Consider the following 20,000-nt stretch of genomic DNA (forward strand, 5'->3'; position numbering starts at 1 on the left):
ACTCTCCCCTCCCTCACCCCCACTCTCCCCTCCCTCTCCCCTCCACCACTCTCCCTCTCCTCCACTCTCCCTCTCCCCTCCCCCCCCCCACTCTCCCTCTCCTCCACTCTCCCCTCCCTCTCCCCTCCCCCACCCCCACTCTCCCTCTCCTCCACTCTCCCCTCCCCCACCCCCACTCTCCCCTCCCTCTCTCACGAGCAGCAACTATAAAATAACACACACACGACCAACCAACCAATCCACCCCATTAACAGGTCAGAGGTCATACTCTGTGTGATGTCACTGACTGACCTGTGCGAGGGAGGTGCTCCGCCCCCTCCCGGTCTCCGTGGTGACCCTGTCCCCGCCCCTCCCTCCCTGGGAGGAGGTACACTTGTAGCAGCTCCAGGCCTGCAGTAGCCTGTGGCCCACATGGCCACTCCCCTTCCGCTGCAGACACTGGCAGTGGTACAGGTGGCCGCAGCTACAATACACACACACACACACACACACACACACACACACACACACACACACACACAGAGACACACACACACACAGAGACACACACACACACACACAGAGACAGAGACACACACAGAGACAGAGACACACACAGAGACAGACACACACACACACAGAGACAGAGGCACACACAGAGACACACACACACAGAGACATAGACACACACACACACACAAACAGACACACACACACAGATATCCAAAAGGTGTTAACAGCATTACCGTGTGTAGATCCTCCACTACAGCACCACCCTGGGAAATGTTCAGTGAGGTGATAGGTTCAGAACATTGTCCTGTAAATATATCTGACACCATTCATACTCTATCAGAACATGACAGTCAGTACCGGTTCTAGATAACACATTTCTATCTGAATGTTGTTACGTTGCAACCCTGGTGATTACCTGAATATGATGATTTCCTCTGGGCTGTCGTGGCGTCTCTTGTACTGCTGGAGACAGATGTTACAGTGGTCCTGACGGGGGTGGAGCCCCCTGCTGACCGCCGCTCGCAGATGAGACAGGGACCAGTGGAGGTCATGGTTCAACAGACTGGTGGTGGTCTCCAGTAATGTCTGGGGGGAGGGTAGATATTTTTTTGATTAGATTTATTGTAGCCTGTTTCCAGATCAGTTTGTGCTCTTGACAAATGTTTGAAAGAGACTGGCTAGATGTATTGTTTTCTTCCCCATGAAATTATTTTTCACAGAATCATACATTTACACAAAATGTCAGTCACCCTGTCCTCTCTCAGCATGTTAAATAGTACTGTACAACCCACCAGTCACCCTGTCCTCTCTCAGCATGTTAAATAGTACTGTACAACCCACCAGTCACCCTGTCCTCTCTCAGCATGTTAAATAGTACTGTATAACCCACCAGTCACCCTGTCCTCTCTCAGCATGTTAAATAGTACTGTACAACCCCACCAGTCACCCTGTCCTCTCTCAGCATGTTAAATAGTACTGTACAACCCACCAGTCACCCTGTCCCCTCTCAGCATGTTAAATAGTACTGTACAACCCACCAGTCACCCTGTCCTCTCTCAGCATGTTAAATAGTACTGTACAACCCACCAGTCACCCTGTCCTCTCTCAGCATGTTAAATAGTACTGTACAACCCACCAGTCACCCTGTCCTCTCTCAGCATGTTAAATAGTACTGTACAACCCACCAGTCACCCTGTCCTCTCTCAGCATGTTAAATAGTACTGTACAACCCACCAGTCACCCTGTCCTCTCTCAGCATGTTAAATAGTACTGTACAACCCACCAGTCACCCTGTCCTCTCTCAGCATGTTAAATAGTACTGTACAACCCACCAGTCACCCTGTCCTCTCTCAGCATGTTAAATAGTACTGTACAACCCACCAGTCACCCTGTCCTCCCTCAGCATGTTAAATAGTACTGTACAACCCACCAGTCACCCTGTCCTCTCTCAGCATGTTAAATAGTACTGTACAACCCACCAGTCACCCTGTCCTCTCTCAGCATGTTAAATAGTACTGTACAACCCAGCAGTCACCCTGTCCTCTCTCAGCATGTTAAATAGTCCTCTCTCAGCATGTTAAATAGTACTGTACAACCCACCAGTCACCCTGTCCTCTCTCAGCATGTTAAATAGTACTGTACAACCCACCAGTCACCCTGTCCTCTCTCAGCATGTTAAATAGTACTGGAGGCCTCAGGGAGGGAGAGAAGAGGCCTGCCATGGACACAGTACCACGCGCTAGTTCACACACACACACACACACCACTCTATTTCACTGCAATTTGGGAGAGGCAAAGCTGAGAGCTCTTCACTTCTCCTCCTATTGACAGTCCTGCCATTTCTCAAGGTCAGAGCAGACTGGACTGGACTGGACTGGACTGGACTGGAGTGGAGTGGAGTGGAGTGGAGTGGAGTGGAGTGGAGTGGAGTGGAGTGGAGTGGAGTGGAGTGGAGTGGAGTGGAGTGGAGTGGAGTGGAGTGGAGTGGAGTGGAGTGGAGTGGAGTGGAGTGGAGTGGAGTGGAGAGGAGAGGAGAGGAGAGGAGAGGAGAGGAGAGGAGAGGAGAGGAGAGGAGAGGAGAGGAGAGGAGAGGAGAGGAGAGGAGAGGAGAGGAGAGGAGAGGAGAGGAGAGGAGAGGAGAGGAGAGGAGAGGAGAGGAGAGGAGAGGAGAGGAGAGGAGAGGAGAGGAGAGGAGAGGAGAGGAGAGGAGAGGAGAGGAGAGGAGAGGAGAGGAGAGGAGAGGAGAGGAGAGGAGAGGAGAGGAGAGGAGAGGAGAGGAGAGGAGAGGAGTGAGAGAGGGGAGGGAGGAGAGGAGAGGAGAGGCGAGGAGGGAGAGGAGAGGAGGGAGAGGAGGGAGGGGCAAGGAGGGAGGAGAGGAGAGAGAGGAGGGAGGAGAGGAGGGAGGAAGAAAAAGAGTGAGGAGAGGTCTGTGTCCCAAATGGCACCCTAGTCCCTATGTACTATAATGTACTACTTTTGACTAGTGCACTTTAAAGGGAATAGGGTGCCATTTGGGACACAAGGAGAGGAGAGATATCTGTGAAAGTAGCTTTAGCTTCAAAGGAAAAGTCTAGCATTTCATCCCTCAGTGAATTCAACCAGTTCTGCCTGAGTGAGCTGGAGAGAAACAGGTGTGTGTGCTACTTGTTTCACAATGTTTCATCAACTCTCTGGCAGACTGGGTTTCATCAGCTCTCTGGCAGACTGGGTTTCATCAGCTCTCTGGCAGACTGGGTTTCATCAGCTCTCTGGCAGACTGGGTTTCATCAGCTCTCTGGCAGACTGGGTTTCATCAGCTCTCTGGCAGACTGGGTATCATCAGCTCTCTGGCAGACTGGGTTTCATCAGCTCTCTGGCAGACTGGGTATCATCAGCTCTCTGGCAGACTGGGTATCATCAGCTCTCTGGCAGACTGGGTTTCATCAGCTCTCTGGTAGACTGGGTTTCATCAGCTCTCTGGCAGACTGGGTTTCATCAGCTCTCTGGTAGACTGGGTTTCATCAGCTCTCTGGCAGACTGGGTTTCATCAGCTCTCTGGCAGACTGGGTTTCATCAGCTCTCTGGCAGACTGGGTTTCATCAGCTCTCTGGCAGACTGGGTTTCATCAGCTCTCTGGCAGACTGGGTTTCATCAGCTCTCTGGCAGACTGGGTTTCATCAGCTCTCTGGCAGACTGGGTTTCATCAGCTCTCTGGCAGACTGTGTGGTCGTGGGTGTGGTGCATGGAGTGTGTGAGTGTGTGTGAGTGTGTATATCTGAACAACCGTTATATATGTGTATGTTCAAGGAGTGTCTCTGGTATAGTATGTACGTGTATGGTAGATGGTGTTCTCTGGAAGCCACCTGTATCCCAGTGTCAACAGGAGTATCTCTGGTACAGTATGTACGTGTATGGTAGATGGTGTTCTCTGGAAGCCACCTGTATCCCAGTGTCAACAGGAGTATCTCTGGTATAGTATGTAAGTGTATGGTAGATGGTGTTCTCTGGAAGCCACCTGTATCCCAGTGTCAACAGGAGTATCTCTGGTATAGTATGTAAGTGTATGGTAGATGGTGTTCTCTGGAAGCCACCTGTATCCCAGTGTCAACAGGAGTATCTCTGGTATAGTATGTAAGTGTATGGTAGATGGTGTTCTCTGGAAGCCACCTGTATCCCAGTGTCAACAGGAGTATCTCTGGTATAGTATGTAAGTGTATGGTAGATGGTGTTCTCTGGAAGCCACCTGTATCCCAGTGTCAACAGGAGTATCTCTGGTACAGTATGTACGTGTATGGTAGATGGTGTTCTCTGGAAGCCACCTGTATCCCAGTGTCAACAGGAGTGTGTGTATGTGTGCTTGTGCGTTTGATATGTGTGTGAGAGATCATGTATAATGTAGGCTGTGTGATTAGCAGATAATAATGAACAGTGGGAGAGTTACAGTACAGCCAGCTAAATAATGCATGCTGCTGATATACACCAGGGAGGGGAGGGGAGGGGAGGGGAGGGGAGGGGAGGGGGGGGGGGGAGGGGAGGGGAGGGGAGGGGAGGGGAGGGGAGGGCATGTGTGTGTGTGTACGTGAGTGAGTGAGAGTGGGGTGTGTGTATGTGTGTGTGTGTGTGTGTGTGTGTGTGTGTGTGTATACAGTGCCATCGGAAAGTATTCAGACCCCTTGACTTTTTCCACATTTTGTTACGTTACAGCCTTGTTCTAAAATTGATTAAATAAATAAAAATCTTCATAAATCTACAAACAATACCACATAATGACAAAGCGAAAATAGGTTTTTAGAAAACTGAAATACCTTATTTACATAAGTATTCAGAACCTTTGCTATGAGACTCGAAATTGAGCTCAGATGCATCCTGTTTCCATTGATCATCCTTGAGATGTTTCTACAACTTGGAGTCCACCTGTGGTAAATTCAATTAATTGGACATGATTTGGAAAGGCACACACCTGTCTATATAAAGGTCCCACAGTTGACAGTGCATGTCAGAGCGTAAAACCAAGCCATGAGGTCGAAGGAATTGTCCGTAGAGCTCCGAGACAGGATTGTGTCGAGGCACAGATCTGGGGAAGGGTACCAACAAATGTCTGCAGCATTGAAGGTCCCCAAGAACACAGCTGCCTCCATCATACTTAAATGGAAGAAGTTTGAAACCACCAAGACTCTTCCTAGAGCTGGCCGCAGGTCAAACTGAGCAATCGAGGGAGAAGGGCCTTGGTCAGGGAGGTGACCAAGAACCCGATGGTCACTCTAACAGAGCTCCAGAGTTCCTCTGTGGAGATGGGAGAACCTTCCAGAAGGACAACCATCTCTGCAGCACTCCACCAATCAGGCCTTTATGGTAGAGTGGCCAGACGGAAGCCACTCCTCAGTAAAAGGCACATGACAGCCCACATGGAGTTTGCCAAAAGGCACCTAAAGGACTCTCAGACCATTTAAAAAAAAAATATTTGACCTTTATTTAACTAGGCAAGTCAGTTAAGAACAAATTGTTATTTACAATGACGGCCTACCCCGGCATACCCTGGACGATGCTAAGCCAATTGTGCGCCGCCCTATGTGACTCCCAATCACGGCCGGTTGTGATACAGCCTGGAATTGAACCAAGGTCTGTAGTGACGCCTCTAGCACTGAGATGCAGTGCCTTAGACCGCTGCGCCACTCGGGAGCCAAAAGAAAAAGAGACAAGATTCTCTGGTGTGATGAAACCAAGATTTAACTCTCTGGCCTGAATGCCGAGCGTCACGTCTGGAGGAAACCTGGCACTATCCCTACGGTGAAGCATGGTGGTGGCAGCATCATACTGTGGGGATGTTTTTCAGTGGCAGGGACTGGGAGACTAGCCAGGATCAAGGCAAAGATGAACAGAGCAAAGTACAGAGAGATCCTTGATGACAACCTGCTCCAGAGCGCTCAGGACCTCAGACTGGTAAGGTTCACCTTACAACAGGACAAGAAGACTTGATGCTGTAATCGCTGCCAAAGGTGCTTCAACAAAGTACTGAGTAAAGGGTCTGAATACATTTCTAAAAACCTGTTTTTGCTTTATCATTATGGGGAATTGTGTGTAGATTGATGACGGAAAAAAAACTATTTAATACATTTTAGAATAAGACTAACGTAACAAAATGTGGAAAAAGTCAAGTGGTCTGAATACTTTCCGAATGTACTGTATGTGTGTGTATATGTATGTGTGTGGGTGGGTGTGTTAAGATTTAGCTACAGTAACCCTTGCTTGGCTAGCTCCTGGAGAGACTGCACTGCACCAGACAGGAATGTGTTACATTGATAAGAGTGCACACACACACACACACACACACACACACATACTCAAAAAATCTCAGACATATACAATTATATCATATAGTACAACATACACATTATTCAAACACACATAAAGGAAAACACTCTAGACTTGATCAAAAGAAAGGTGGAGCGCTGGAATGATGGAGGGAGGGAGGAGAGAGAGGCCTTAACAAGTGTTAATTAATCCAGCTTCGTCTGGGCAGGACACAGGCTAATTAACTGTGAGTCTGACGCACGCACACACGCACACACACACACGCACACACGCACACACGCACCTTGTATGAGCAGGACACACACTAATCAACGGTGAGTGTGAGTGGAGGCGTCTGTAAAAACACTGAAATGAACACCCAGCCCCACTAGGGTTGAGCTTCAGTAGTTACTCTCTCTCACACATACACCCTTCTGTCAGTCAACAACAGGGACACACACACACACACACAGTTACCTGTTCATAGTTGAAGGTCTCCAGCATACCCAGAATAAGGCCTTGTATCTCAGCTAGCTTCCCTTTACCATACACAGGATCCTGAGACACAGAGAGAGAGAGAGAGAGAGAGAGAGTCCATAAAGATTCTATAACCACTTAAAAAGGAAGCGATTCCCAAACCTTCCATAACAAAGCCATCACCTACAGAGAGATGAACTTGGAGAAGAGTCCCCTAAGTAAGCTTGTCCTGGGGCTCTGTTCACAAACACAAACAGACCCCACACAGCCCCAGGACAACAACAACAACAACAACCCAATTAGACCCAACCAAATCATGAGAAAACAAAAAGAGAATTACTTGACACATTGGAAAGAACAAACAAAAAAACAGAGCAAACTAGAATGCTAGTGAGAGAGAGAGAGAGAGAGAGAGAGAGAGAGAGAGAGAGAGAGAGAGAGAGAGAGAGAGAGAGAGAGAGAGAGAGAGAGAGAGAGAGAGAGAGAGAGAGAGAGAGAGAGAGAGAGAGAGAGAATAGGTACACACACACTCTTTGCACGACTCTAACACACACAACATAAGGAAAGAGAACAGGTACACACACACACAGCGGGCTGCTTGTGGAGGTGCAGAGTGGTCCCCTGTGGGGAGGTTAGTGAGGTGTTAGTAATCATGGTTCAGCCTGCTGAGAAGCTGCTGACGCACATACACTCATCTAGACAATAATAATAATAATAATAATAATAATAATAATATGCCATTTAGCAGACGCTTTTATCCAAAGCGACTTACAGTCATGTGTGCATACATTTTTACATATGGGTGGTCCCGGGGATCCAACCCACTACCCTGGCGTTACAAGCGCCATGCTCTACCAATTGAGCTACAGAGGACCACATTTAATAAATGACAAGTATACTGAAGTATACTTAAATATACTACAAATTCATATAATATACGTCAAATACGAGATGTACTTGTGTAGTATATCTGAAATATACTATACATATACTACTATTACACTGAAAAGTGTTTTTTAAATTCATTGTTTTTCAGTCTTTTAGTAGACTATAGTTCACTATCATTACACTGAAACACACTTATTAAAAGGTGTAATCAATTTCATACACTTTAAATGTAATTCAGTATATTCATTTAAAATGCACTGAAAAGGAGCCTCCAGCTTATTTAACACCTGATTTACTTAACAAAAGGCACATCTCAATAGGTGGTCCAGGTATGTCATTACATGGCTCAAGTTCTCTATTGCTCCTCAAGCGAGGGGGAGAGACCGATGACATCACAGATTCCTATCAGACCAACTCCTTGAAGTTTGCAGTTGTCTAAAAAAACACTGTTTTGCTCAAAACATATGTTTTTACGCTTTAGTGTGTGTACTTTACTGTATTTATACTTGGGATATTGCTATTCAACAGGAAAAGTTCAAACATCGCTGGTGGACATATTTAACTTGAATGTCGACAAAATATATTTAAGTATACTTTCAACAAAGTATGTATGTGAATTTTATTTGCGCATATTACCCAGCATCCTTTTGTGCAGCTGAAGTTTTTATTCATAATATGTTGTTCCTCATATTTAGCTTTTGCAAATGTTGATGTTCATTTTCCAACTGAATAATGTTATACTTTTAATTACACGTTAAACATATATTTTTTAAAATCATGTTTAATTTATCACCTTAATGTGAACAACTAATGTGCAAAATGCCACTGGTGCACAGTTATCAAAAATGTTACTTGTAAAGAATGAAACCCACTGAGAATATCCCTGTCGATAGACTGCCGATAAATGCACACACATACCATACCTTCTCTTGCTAGAACAAAAGCGGAACCTGCTGCGTGCCGACCTGGTAGCGACAAACCTACCGATTCTACTTGTAAAATACCAATGCTCGTCAGCGGCCAAAAACTTAACTTTGAGCCAATCAGAGAGCACAAACCCCCACGTGGGGAGACAAAAAAATGAACAAAAAAAGAGTGCATTTTCTCCGTACGGACGAGCTAATCACACTTGATATGCAATGTAGGCTATGGGATGGTAGCTAGCTAAGTGCACAGACACAATGCACACAACACTAAATACTTCCTCCAAGCTAGCTAACCACTAGTATTGACATTATCATTAAATCACAATAGATTAGCTGGTTTCCATGAAACAGCTGCCTGTGTTAGCTGCCGAGTTAGTGCAGTGTCCTTAGCTAGCTATGTTGTGCTAGCTAGCGAATATGCTAACGTTAGTTAGCTAGCTAAACATTTGGATATGGGCTGGCACTGGCAGTCAGGGACTATGGAGAGTGAATTAAAATGTTTCTTCGTCACCTTGCTAAGTAAGCTTATAAGAAATCCCGCTATGCCCTCCGACGAACCATCAAACAGGCTAAGAGTCAATACAGGACTAAGATTGAATCGTACTAAACCGGCTCTGACGCTCGTCGGATGTGGCAGGGCTTGAAAACTATTACAGACTTCAAAAGGGAAGCATAGCCGCAAACTGCACAGTGACACAAGCCTACCAGACGAGCTAAATCACTTCTATGCTCGCTTCGAGGCAAGCAACACTGAAGCATGCATGAGAGCATCAGCTGTTCCGGATGACTATGCGATCACGCTCTCCGTAGCCGATGTGAGTAAGACTTTTAAGCAGGTCAACATTCACAAGGTTGCAGGGCCAGACGGATTACCAGGACGTGTACTCCGAGCATGTGCTGACCAACTGGCAAGTGTCTTCACTGACATTTTCAACATGTCCCTGACTGAGTCTGTAATACCAACATGTTTCAAGGAGACCACAATAGTCCCTGTGCCCAAGGACACTAAGATAACCTGCCTAAATGACTACCGACCCGTAGCACTCACGTCTGTAGCCATGAAGTGCTTTGAAAGGCTGGTCATGGCTCACATCAACACCATTATCTCAGAAACCCTAGACCCACACCAATTTGCATACTGCCCCAACAGATCCAAAGATGATGCAATCTCTATTAAACTCCACACTGCCCTTTCCCACCTGGACAAGAGGAACACCTACGTGAGAATGCTATTCATTGGCTACAGCTCAGCGTTCAACACCATAGTGCCCTCAAAGCTCATTACTAAGCTAAGGATCCTGGGACTAAACACCTCCCTCTGCAACTGGATCCTGGACTTCCTGACGGGCCGCCCCCAGGTGGTAAGGGTAGGTAACAACACATCTGCCACGCTGATCCTCAACACGGGGGCCCCTCAGGGGTGCGTGCTCAGTCCCCTCCTGTACTCCCTGTTCACCCATGACTGCATGGCCAGGCACGGCTCCAACACCATCATTAAGTTTGCCGACGACACAACAGTGGTAGGCCTGATGACCGACAACGATGAGACAGCCTATAGGGAGGAGGTCAGAGACCTGGCCATGTGGTGCCAGGATAACAACCTCTCCCTCAACGTGATCAAAACAAAGGAGATGATTGTGGACTACAGGAAAAAAAAGAGGACTGAGCACGCCCCCATTCTCATCGACGGGGCTGTAGTGGAACAGGTTGAGAGCTTCAAGTTCCTTGGTGTCCACATCACCAACAAACTATCATGGTCCAAACACACAAAGACAGTTGTGAAGAGGGCACGACAAAACCTATTCCCCCTCAGGAGACTGAAAAGATTTGGCATGGGTCCTCAGATCCTCAAAAAGTTCTACAGCTGCACCATCGAGAGCATCCTGACTGGTTGCATCACCACCTGGTATGGCAACTGCTCGGCCTCCGACCGCAAGGCACTACAGGGGGTAGTGTCTACGGCCCAGTACATCCCTGGGGCCAAGCTTCCTGCCATCCAGGACCTCTATACAAGGCGGTGTCAAAGGAAGGCCCTACAAATTGTCAAAGACTCAAGCCACCCTAATCATAGACTGTTCTCTCTGCTACCACATGGCAAGCGGTACCGGAGCGCCAAGTCTAGGTCCAAAAGGCTTCTCAACAGCTTCTACCCCCAAGCCATAAGACTCCTGAACAGCTAATCATGGCTACCCTGACTATTCACACTGCCCCCCCAACCCACCCCTCTTTTACACTGCTGCTACTCTGTTTACTATTTATGTCTCTGTTTACTACATAGTCACTTTTACTCTACCCACATGTACATATGACCTCAATTACCTCGACTAGCCGGAGCCCCCGCACATTGACTCTGTACCGGTACCCCCCTGTATATAGCCTCCCTACTGTTATTTTATTTTACTGCTGCTCTTTAGCAATTTGCTTTTTCTTTTTCTTTAATTAACACTTTTTTCTTTTACATTTTTTCTTTAAAAAACTGCATTGTTGGTTAAGCAATACGCACAGATATGCATTGCCAAACAACGCTACTGCCACCTTCTGGTTTGGAGAATTATAACAAGGCTGAGTGGCTGACGACTTCAAGGTCATTGCTGTGTGACAACCCTGTTCAGAGGTGCTAAGTACTGTCGGCAGGCAAGCATTTGACAATCATACCGTTATACAGTATCTCACAAAAGTGAGTACACCCCTCACATTTTTGTAAATATTTGAGTATATCTTTTCATGTGACAACACTGAAGAAATGCCACTTTGCTACAATGTAAAGTAGTGAGTGTACAGCTTGTATAACAGTGTAAATTTGCTGTCCAGTCAAAATAACTCAACACACAGCCATTAATGTCTAAACCGCTGGCAACAAAAGTGAGTACACACCTAAGTGAAAATGTCCAAATTGGGCCCAATTAGCCATTTTCCCTCCCCGGTGTCATGTGACTCGTTAGTGTTACAAGGTCTCAGGTGTGAATGGGGAGTAGGTGCGTTACATTTGGTGTCATCCCCCTCACACTCCCTCATACTGGTCACTGGAAGTTCAACATGGCACCTCATGGCAAAGAACTCTGAGGATCTGAAAAAAAGAATTGTTGCTCTACATAAAGATGGCCTGGGCTATAAGAAGATTGCCAAGACTCTGAAACTGAGCTGCAGCACGGTGGCCAAGACCATACAGCGGTTTAACAGGACAGGTTCCACTCAGAACAGGCCTCGCCATGGTCGACCAAAGAAGTTGAGTGCACGTGCTCAGCGTCATATCCAGAGGTTGTCTTTGGGAAATAGACGTATGAGTGCTGCCAGCATTGCTGCAGAGGTTGAAGGGGTGGGGGGTCAGCCTGTCAGTGCTCAGACCATACGCCGCACACTGCATCAAATTGGTCTGCATGGCTGTCACCCCAGAAGGAAGCCTCTTCTAAAGATGATGCACAAGAAAGCCCGCAAACAGTTTGCTGAAGACAAGCAGACTAAGGACATGGATTACGTGAACCATGTCCTGTGGTCTGATGAGACCAAGATAAACTTATTTGGTTCAGATGGTGTCAAGCGTGTGTGGCGGCAACCAGGTGAGGAGTACAAAGACAAGTGTGTCTTACCTACAGTCAAGCATGGTGGTGGGAGTGTCATGGTCTGGGGCTGCATGAGTGCTGCCAGCACTGGGGAGCTACAGTTCATTGAGGGAACCATGAATGCCAACATGTACTGTGACATACTGAAGCAGAGCATGATCCCCTCCCTTCGGAGACTGGGCCGCAGGGCAGTATTCCAACATGATAACGACCCCAAACACACCTCCAAGACGACCACTGCCTTGCTAAAGAAGCTGAGGGTAAAGGTGATGGACTGGCCAAGCATGTCTCAAGACCTAAACCCTATTGAATATCTGTGGGGCATCCTCAAACGGAAGGTGGAGGAGTGCAAGGTCTCTAACATCCACCAGCTCCGCGATGTCGTCATGGAGGAGTGGAAGAGGACTCCAGTGGCAACCTGTGAAGCTCTGGTGAACTCCATGCCCAAGAGGGTTAAGGCAGTGCTGGAAAATGATGGTGGCCACACAAAATATTGACACTTTGGGCCCAATTTGGACATTTTCACTTTTGTTGCCAGCGGTTTAGACATTAATGGCTGTGTTGAGTTATTTTGAGGGGACAGCAAATTTACACTGTTATACAAGCTGTACACTCACTACTTTACATTGTAACAAAGTGTCATTTCTTCAGTGAAAAGATATACTCAAATATTTACAAAAATGTGAGGTGTGTACTCACTTTTGTGAGATACTGTATGAGGGAAAAAGGTATTTGATCCCCTGCTGATTTTGTAAATTTTCCCACTGACAAAGAAATTATCAGTCTATAATTTTAATGGTAGGTTTATTTGAACAGTGAGAGACAGAATAACAACAAAAAGATCCAGAAAAACGCATGTCAAAAATGTTATAAATTGATTTGCATTTTAATGAGGGAAATAAGTATTTGACCCCCTCTCAATCAGAAAGATTTCTGGCTCCCAGGTGTCTTTTATACAGGTAACGAGCTGAGATTAGGAGCACACTCTTAAAGGGAGTGCTCCTAATCTCAGCTTGTTACCTGTATAAAAGACACCTGTCCACAGAAGCAATCAATCAATCAGATTCCAAACTCTCCACCATGGCCAAGACCAAAGAGCTCTCCAAGGATGTCAGGGACAAGATTGTAGACCTACACAAGGCTGGAATGGGCTACAAAACCATCACCAAGCAGCTTGGTGAGAAGGTGACAACAGTTGGTGCGATTATTCGCAAATGGAAGAAACACAAAATAACTGTCAATCTCCCTCGGCCTGGGGCTCCATGCAAGATCTCACCTCGTGGAGTTGCAATGATCATGAGAACGGTGAGGAATCAGCCCAGAACTACAAGGGAGGATCTTGTCAATGATCTCAAGGCAGCTGGGACCATAGTCACCAAGAAAACAATTGGTAACACACTACGCCGTGAAGGACTGAAATCCTGCAGCGCCCACAAAGTCCCCCTGCTCAAGAAAGCACATATACATGCCCGTCTGAAGTTTGCCAATGAACATCTGAATGATTCAGAGGAGAACTGGGTGAAAGTGTTGTGGTCAGATGAGACCAAAATCGAGCTCTTTGGCATCAACTCAACTCGCCGTGTTTGGAGGAAGAGGAATGCTGCCTATGACCCCAAGAACACCAACCCCACCGTCAAACATGGAGGTGGAAACATTATGCTTTGGGGGTGTTTTTCTGCTAAGGGGACAGGACAACTTCACCGCATCAAAGGGACGATGGACAGCGCCATGTACCGTCAAATCTTGGGTGAGAACCTCCTTCCCTCAGCCAGGGCATTGAAAATGGGTCGTGGATGGGTATTCCAGCATGACAATGACCCAAAACACACGGCCAAGGCAACAAAGGAGTGGCTCAAGAAGAAGCACATTAATGTCCTGGAGTGGCCTAGCCAGTCTCCAGACCTTAATCCCATAGAAAATCTGTGGAGGGAGCTGAAGGTTCGAGTTGCCAAACATCAGCCTCAAAACCTTAATGACTTGGAGAAGATCTGCAAAGAGGAGTGGGACAAAATCCCTCCTGAGATGTGTGCAAACCTGGTGGCCAACTTCAAGAAACATCTGACCTCTGTGATTGCCAACAAGGGTTTTGCCACCAAGTACTAAGTCATGTTTTGCAGAGGGGTCAAATACTTATTTCCCTCATTAAGATGCAAATCAATTGAGAACATTTTTGACATGCGTTTTTCTGGATTTTGTTGTTGTTATTCTATCTCTCACTGTTCAAATAAACCTATCATTAAAATTATAGACTGATCATTTCTTTGTCAGTGGGCAAACGTACAAAATCAGCAGGGGATCAAATACTTTTTTCCCTCACTGTATATACACATATCATACCGTTATACACTACTGTTCAAAAGTTTGGGGTCACTTAGAAATGTCCTTGTTTTCCATGAAAACATACATGAAATTAGTTTGAATAGGAAATATAGGAAATGTAGTCACTGACAAGGTTAATGATTTTTAATATAAATAATAGTGTCCTTCAAACTTTGCTTTCGTCAAAGAATCCTCCATTTGCAGCAGTTACAGCCTTGCAGACCTTTGGCATTCTAGTCAATTTGTTGAGGTAATCTGAAGAGATTTCACCCCATGCTTCCTGAAGCACCTCCCACAAGTTGGATTGGCTTGATGGGCACTTCTTACGTACCATACGGTCAAGCTGCTCCCACAACAGCTCAATAGGGTTGAGATCCGGTGACTGTGCTGGCCACTCCATTATAGACAGAATACCAGCTGACTGCTTTATCCCTGAATAGTTATTGCATAGTTTGGAGCTGTGCTTTGGGTCATTGTCCTGTTGTAGGAGGAAATTGACTCAAATCAAGAGCCGTCCACAGGGTATGGCATGGCGTTGCAAAATGGAGTGATAGCCTTCCTTCTTCAAGATCCCTTTTACCCTGTACAAATCTCCCACTTTACCACCACCAAAGCACCCCCAGACCATCACATTGCCTCCACCATGCTTGGCAGATGGCATCAAGCACTCCTCCAGCATCTTTTTATTTGGTCTGCGTCTCACAAATGTTCTTCTTTGTGATCCGAACACCTCAAACTTCGATTTGTCTGTCCATAACGCTTTTTTCCAATCTTCCTCTGTCCAGTGTCTGTGTTCTTTTGCCCATCTTAATATTTTATTTTTATTGGCCAGTCTGAGATATGGCTTTTTCTTTGCAACTCTGCCTACAAGGTCAGCATCCCGGAGTCGCCTCTTCACTGTTGACGTTGAGACTGGTGTTTTGCGGGTACCATTTAATGAAGCTGCCAGTTGAGGACCTGTGAGGCGTCTGTTTCTCAAACTAGACACTCTAATGTATTTGTCATCTTGCTCAGTTGTGTACCAGGGCCTCCCACTCCTCTTTCTATTCTGGTTAGAGCCAGTTTGTGCTGTTCTGTGAAGAGAGTAGTACACAGCGTTGTACGGGATCTTCAGTTTCTTGGCAATTTCTCGCATGGAATAGCCTTCATTTCTCAGAACAAGAATAGACTGACGAGTTTCAGAAGAAGTTCTTTGTTTCTGGCCATTTTGATCCTGTAATCGAACCCACAATTGCTGATGCTCCAGATACTCAACTAGTCTCAAGAAGGCCAGATTTATTGCTTCTTTAATCAGCACAACAGTTTTCAGCTGTGCTAACATAATTGCAAATTATTATGTGCTAATGTGCAATTAGCCTTTTAAAATGATAAACTTGGATTAGCAAACACAACGTGCCATTGGAACACAGGACTCATGGTTGCTGATAATGGGCCTCTGTACGCCTATGTAGATATTCCATTAAAAATCTGCCGTTTCCAGCTACAATAGCCATTTATAACTTTAACAATGTCTACACTGTATTTCTGATCAATTTGATGTTATTTTAATGGACCCAAAAATTGCTTTTCTTTCGAAAACAAGGACATTTCTAAGTGACCCCAAACTTTGGAATGGGAGTGTATATACATACACATATCATATCGTTGTGTCTGAACTTTGGGAGAAAGAGAAAGAGAGATGGAGAGAGAGAGAGATGATAGAGAGAGTGATGATAGAGAGAGAGATGGATAGAGAGATGGATAGAGAGAGAGGTGAGAGAGATGGATAGAGAGAGTCTAAGGACCGACTAGGATCACCCAGCCACATAATAATACACACAGGCACAAACGACCTGAGAACACAGCAGGAAAGGGTGGCCACATCACTCAAGGGCGTGATAGAAAAAGCTTCTTCTACTTTCCCCAACGCACAAGTGGTTATCTCAACCCTGTTACCACGAAAAGACTTCCACCCTGCTACCATACAGCGGGTAAACGCAAGTATTTCCCGTGACTGTGCATCAAAACCAAATGTCTTCCTGGCCCACCACTCCACCCTGGACGTGAACAGCCTTTACGACCAGGTCCACCTATACAAGGCAGCAGTGCCCACCTTCGCCCGGACCCTAAAGGATATCGCCCTCAACCGCAGACCCAACACCTCACACAGGAGCAACAGATCAACAGACACCCCGCCCAGACCAGCGAGACACTCTCCCAGACCTGCGGGACCCCCCCCAGGACCTACACATGGAGGACCCCCGCAGAGAGGACCTACATCCAGACCACAGCACCATCAACCACATCTACACCCCCACCCCAACCAATTAACTCCCCCCCAAGTCAACCATGCCCACACCCCATTTAGGCCCCCTCAGATCAGACCTATGCCCCTCCTACCCACCCCAAGCCCCCCACTCCCACAAAGAGGGCCTCAACATGAAAGTCACACATACGCCCAGGCCGTGAGCAGGCAAACAGGCCCAACACCCACTCTTACACTAGCCCAAGCCAATGGCATGTACCAGATGCTCAGCAGGCTCTGCTCACAATTACTGGCCTGAGGCCAAACCACACAACCAACAACATTAGACACTTTATGGAACACAAAGCCTTCACTATTTCATCCTGGAATATCCAAGGCCTGAGGTCATCTGCCTTTGGCCTAAAGAGCAGGAATCTGGACTTCACCAAAGAAATCGGAAATACAGACATTGTCATCCTACAAGAAACATGGTATAGAGGAGACGGACCCACTGGTTGCCCTCTAGGTTACAGAGAGCTGGTAGTCCCATCCACCAAACTACCAGGTGTGAAACAGGGAAGGGACTCAGGGGGTATGCTAATTTAGTATAGAGCAGACCTAACTCACTCTATTAAATTAATCAAAACAGGAACATTTTACATTTGGTTAGAAATTCAAAAGGAAATTATCTCAACTGAGAAAAATGTCCTCCTGTGTGCTACCTATATCCCCCCACTAGAATCCCCATACTTTAATGAAGACAGTTTCTCCATCCTGGAGGGGGAAATCAATAATTTCCAGACCCAGGGACATGTACTAGTCTGTGGCGACCTAAATGCCAGAACTGGACAAGAACCTGACACCCTCAGCACACAGGGGGACAAACACCTACCTGGAGGTGACAGCATTCCCTCCCCCATATGCCCCCCTAGGCACAACTACGACAACATAACCAACAAAAATGGGTCACGACTCCTGCAGCTCTGTCGCACACTGGGTATGTACATAGTCAATGGTAGGCTTCGAGGGGACTCCTATGGTAGGTACACCTATAGCTCATCTCTTGGCAGTAGTACTGTAGACTACTTTATCACTGACCTCAACCCAGAGTCTCTCAGAGCGTTCACAGTCAGCCCACTGACACCCCTATCAGACCACAGCAAAATCACAGTCTACTTGAACAGAGCAATACTCAATCATGAGGCATCAAAGCCAAAATAACTGAATAATATTAAGAAATGCTATAGATGGAAGGAAAGTAGTGTTGAAACCTACCAAAAAACAATTAGGAAACAACAAATTCAATCCATTCTAGACAACTTCCTGGACAAAACGTTCCACTGTAATAGTGAAGGTGTAAACTTGGCAGTAGAAAACCTAAACAGTATATTTGACCTCTCAGCTTCCCTATCAAATCTAAAAATCTCTAACAGAAAACCAAAGAAAAGTAATAACAGTGATAAATGGTTTGATGAAGAATGCAAAAACCTAAGAAAGAAATTGAGAAACCTATCCAACCAAAAACATAGAGACCCAGAAAACCTGAGCCTACGCCTTCACTATGGTGAATCACTAAAACAATACAGAAATACACTACGGAAAAAGAAGGAACAGCATGTCAGAAATCAGCTCAATGTAATTGAAGAATCCATAGACTCTAACCACTTCTGGGAAAATTGGAAAACACTAAACAAACAACAACACGAAGAGCTATCTATCCAAAACGGAGATGTATGGGTAAACCACTTCTCCAATCTTTTTGGCCCTATAACAGAGAACAAACAGCAAAAAAATATACATGATCAAATGCAAATCTTAGAATCAACTATTAAAGACTACCAGAACCCACTGGATTCTCCAATTACATTGAATGAACTACAGGATAAAATACAAACCCTCCAACCCAAAAAGTCCTGTGGTGTTGATGGTATCCTCAATGAAATGATAAAATATACAGACCACAAATTTCAATTAGCTATACTTAAACTCTTTAACATCATCCTTAGCTCTGGCATCTTCCCCAACATCTGGAACCAAGGACTGATCACCCCAATCCACAAAAGTGGAGACAAATTTGACCCCAATAACTACCGTGGGATATGCGTCAACAGCAACCTTGGGAAAATCCTCTGCATTATCATTAACAGCAGACTAGTTCATTTCCTCAGTGAAAACAATGTACTGAGCAAATGTCAAATTGGCTTTTTACCAAATTACCGTACGACAGACCACGTATTCACCCTGCACACCCTAATTGACAAACAAACAAACCAAAACAAAGGCAAAGTCTTCTCATGCTTTGTTGATTTCAAAAAAGCTTTTGACTCAATTTGGCATGAGGGTCTGCTATACAAATTGATGGAAAGTGGGGTTGGGGGAAAAACATACGACATTATAAAATCCATGTACACAAACAACAAGTGTGCGGTTAAAATTGGCAAAAAACACACACATTTCTTTCCACAGGGCCGTGGGGTGAGACAGGGATGCAGTTTAAGCCCCACCCTCTTCAACATATATATCAACGAATTGGCGAGGGCACTAGAACAGTCTGCAGCACCCGGCCTCACCCTACTAGAATCTGAAGTCAAATGTCTTCTGTTTGCTGACGATCTGGTGCTTCTGTCACCAACCAAGGAGGGCCTACAGCAGCACCTAGATCTTCTGCACAGATTCTGTCAGACCTGGGCCCTGACAGTAAATCTCAGTAAGACAAAAATAATGGTGTTCCAAAAAAGGTCCAGTTGCCAGGACCACAAATACAAATTCCATCTAGACACCGTTGCCCTAGAGCACACAAAAAACTATACATACCTCGGCCTAAACATCAGCGCCACAGGTAACTTCCACAAAGCTGTGAACGATCTGAGAGACAAGGCAAGAAGGGCCTTCTATGCCATCAAAAGGAACATACAATTTGACATACCAATTAGGATCTGGCTAAAAATACTTGAATCAGTTATAGAACCCATTGCCCTTTATGGTTCTGAGGTCTGGGGTCCGCTCACCAACCAAGAATTCACAAAATGGGACAAACACCAAATTGAGACTCTGCATGCAGAATTCTGCAAAAACATCCTCCGTGTACAACGTAAAACACCAAATAATGCATGCAGAGCAGAATTAGGCCAATACCCGCTAATTATCAAAATCCAGAAAAGAGCCGTTAAATTCTATAACCACTTAAAAGGAAGCGATTCCCAAACCTTCCATAACAAAGCCATCACCTACAGAGAGATGAACTTGGAGAAGAGTCCCCTAAGTAAGCTTGTCCTGGGGCTCTGTTCACAAACACAAACAGATCCCACACAGCCCCAGGACAACAACAACAACAGCACAACTAGA

At 45.9% G+C, this 20,000-nt stretch overlaps 1 protein-coding gene across 1 annotated transcript in view; it reads right to left on the reverse strand.

Moving 5' to 3' along the window:
* Positions 1 to 291: 291 nt before the first annotated feature.
* LOC311114616 (vacuolar protein sorting-associated protein 8 homolog) overlaps positions 292 to 20,000 on the reverse strand; it is a gene marked incomplete at its 3' end in the record, with an annotated part of 29,236 nt that continues 9,527 nt past the window's right edge. Inside the window, exons 9-11 of the mRNA XM_084189852.1 lie at positions 6,739 to 6,819; positions 908 to 1,077; positions 292 to 463 (exon numbers count right to left, since the gene is read on the reverse strand). Of these exons, the coding sequence (XP_084045978.1) occupies positions 292 to 463; positions 908 to 1,077; positions 6,739 to 6,819 (423 nt within the window). The remainder of the gene's footprint in view (positions 464 to 907; positions 1,078 to 6,738; positions 6,820 to 20,000) is intronic.

The sequence above is a fragment of the Coregonus lavaretus genome, assembly GCF_964263955.1.
Source record: "Coregonus lavaretus genome assembly, contig: HAP1_SCAFFOLD_6976, whole genome shotgun sequence".
NCBI classification, from domain to species: Eukaryota; Metazoa; Chordata; class Actinopteri; order Salmoniformes; family Salmonidae; genus Coregonus; species Coregonus lavaretus.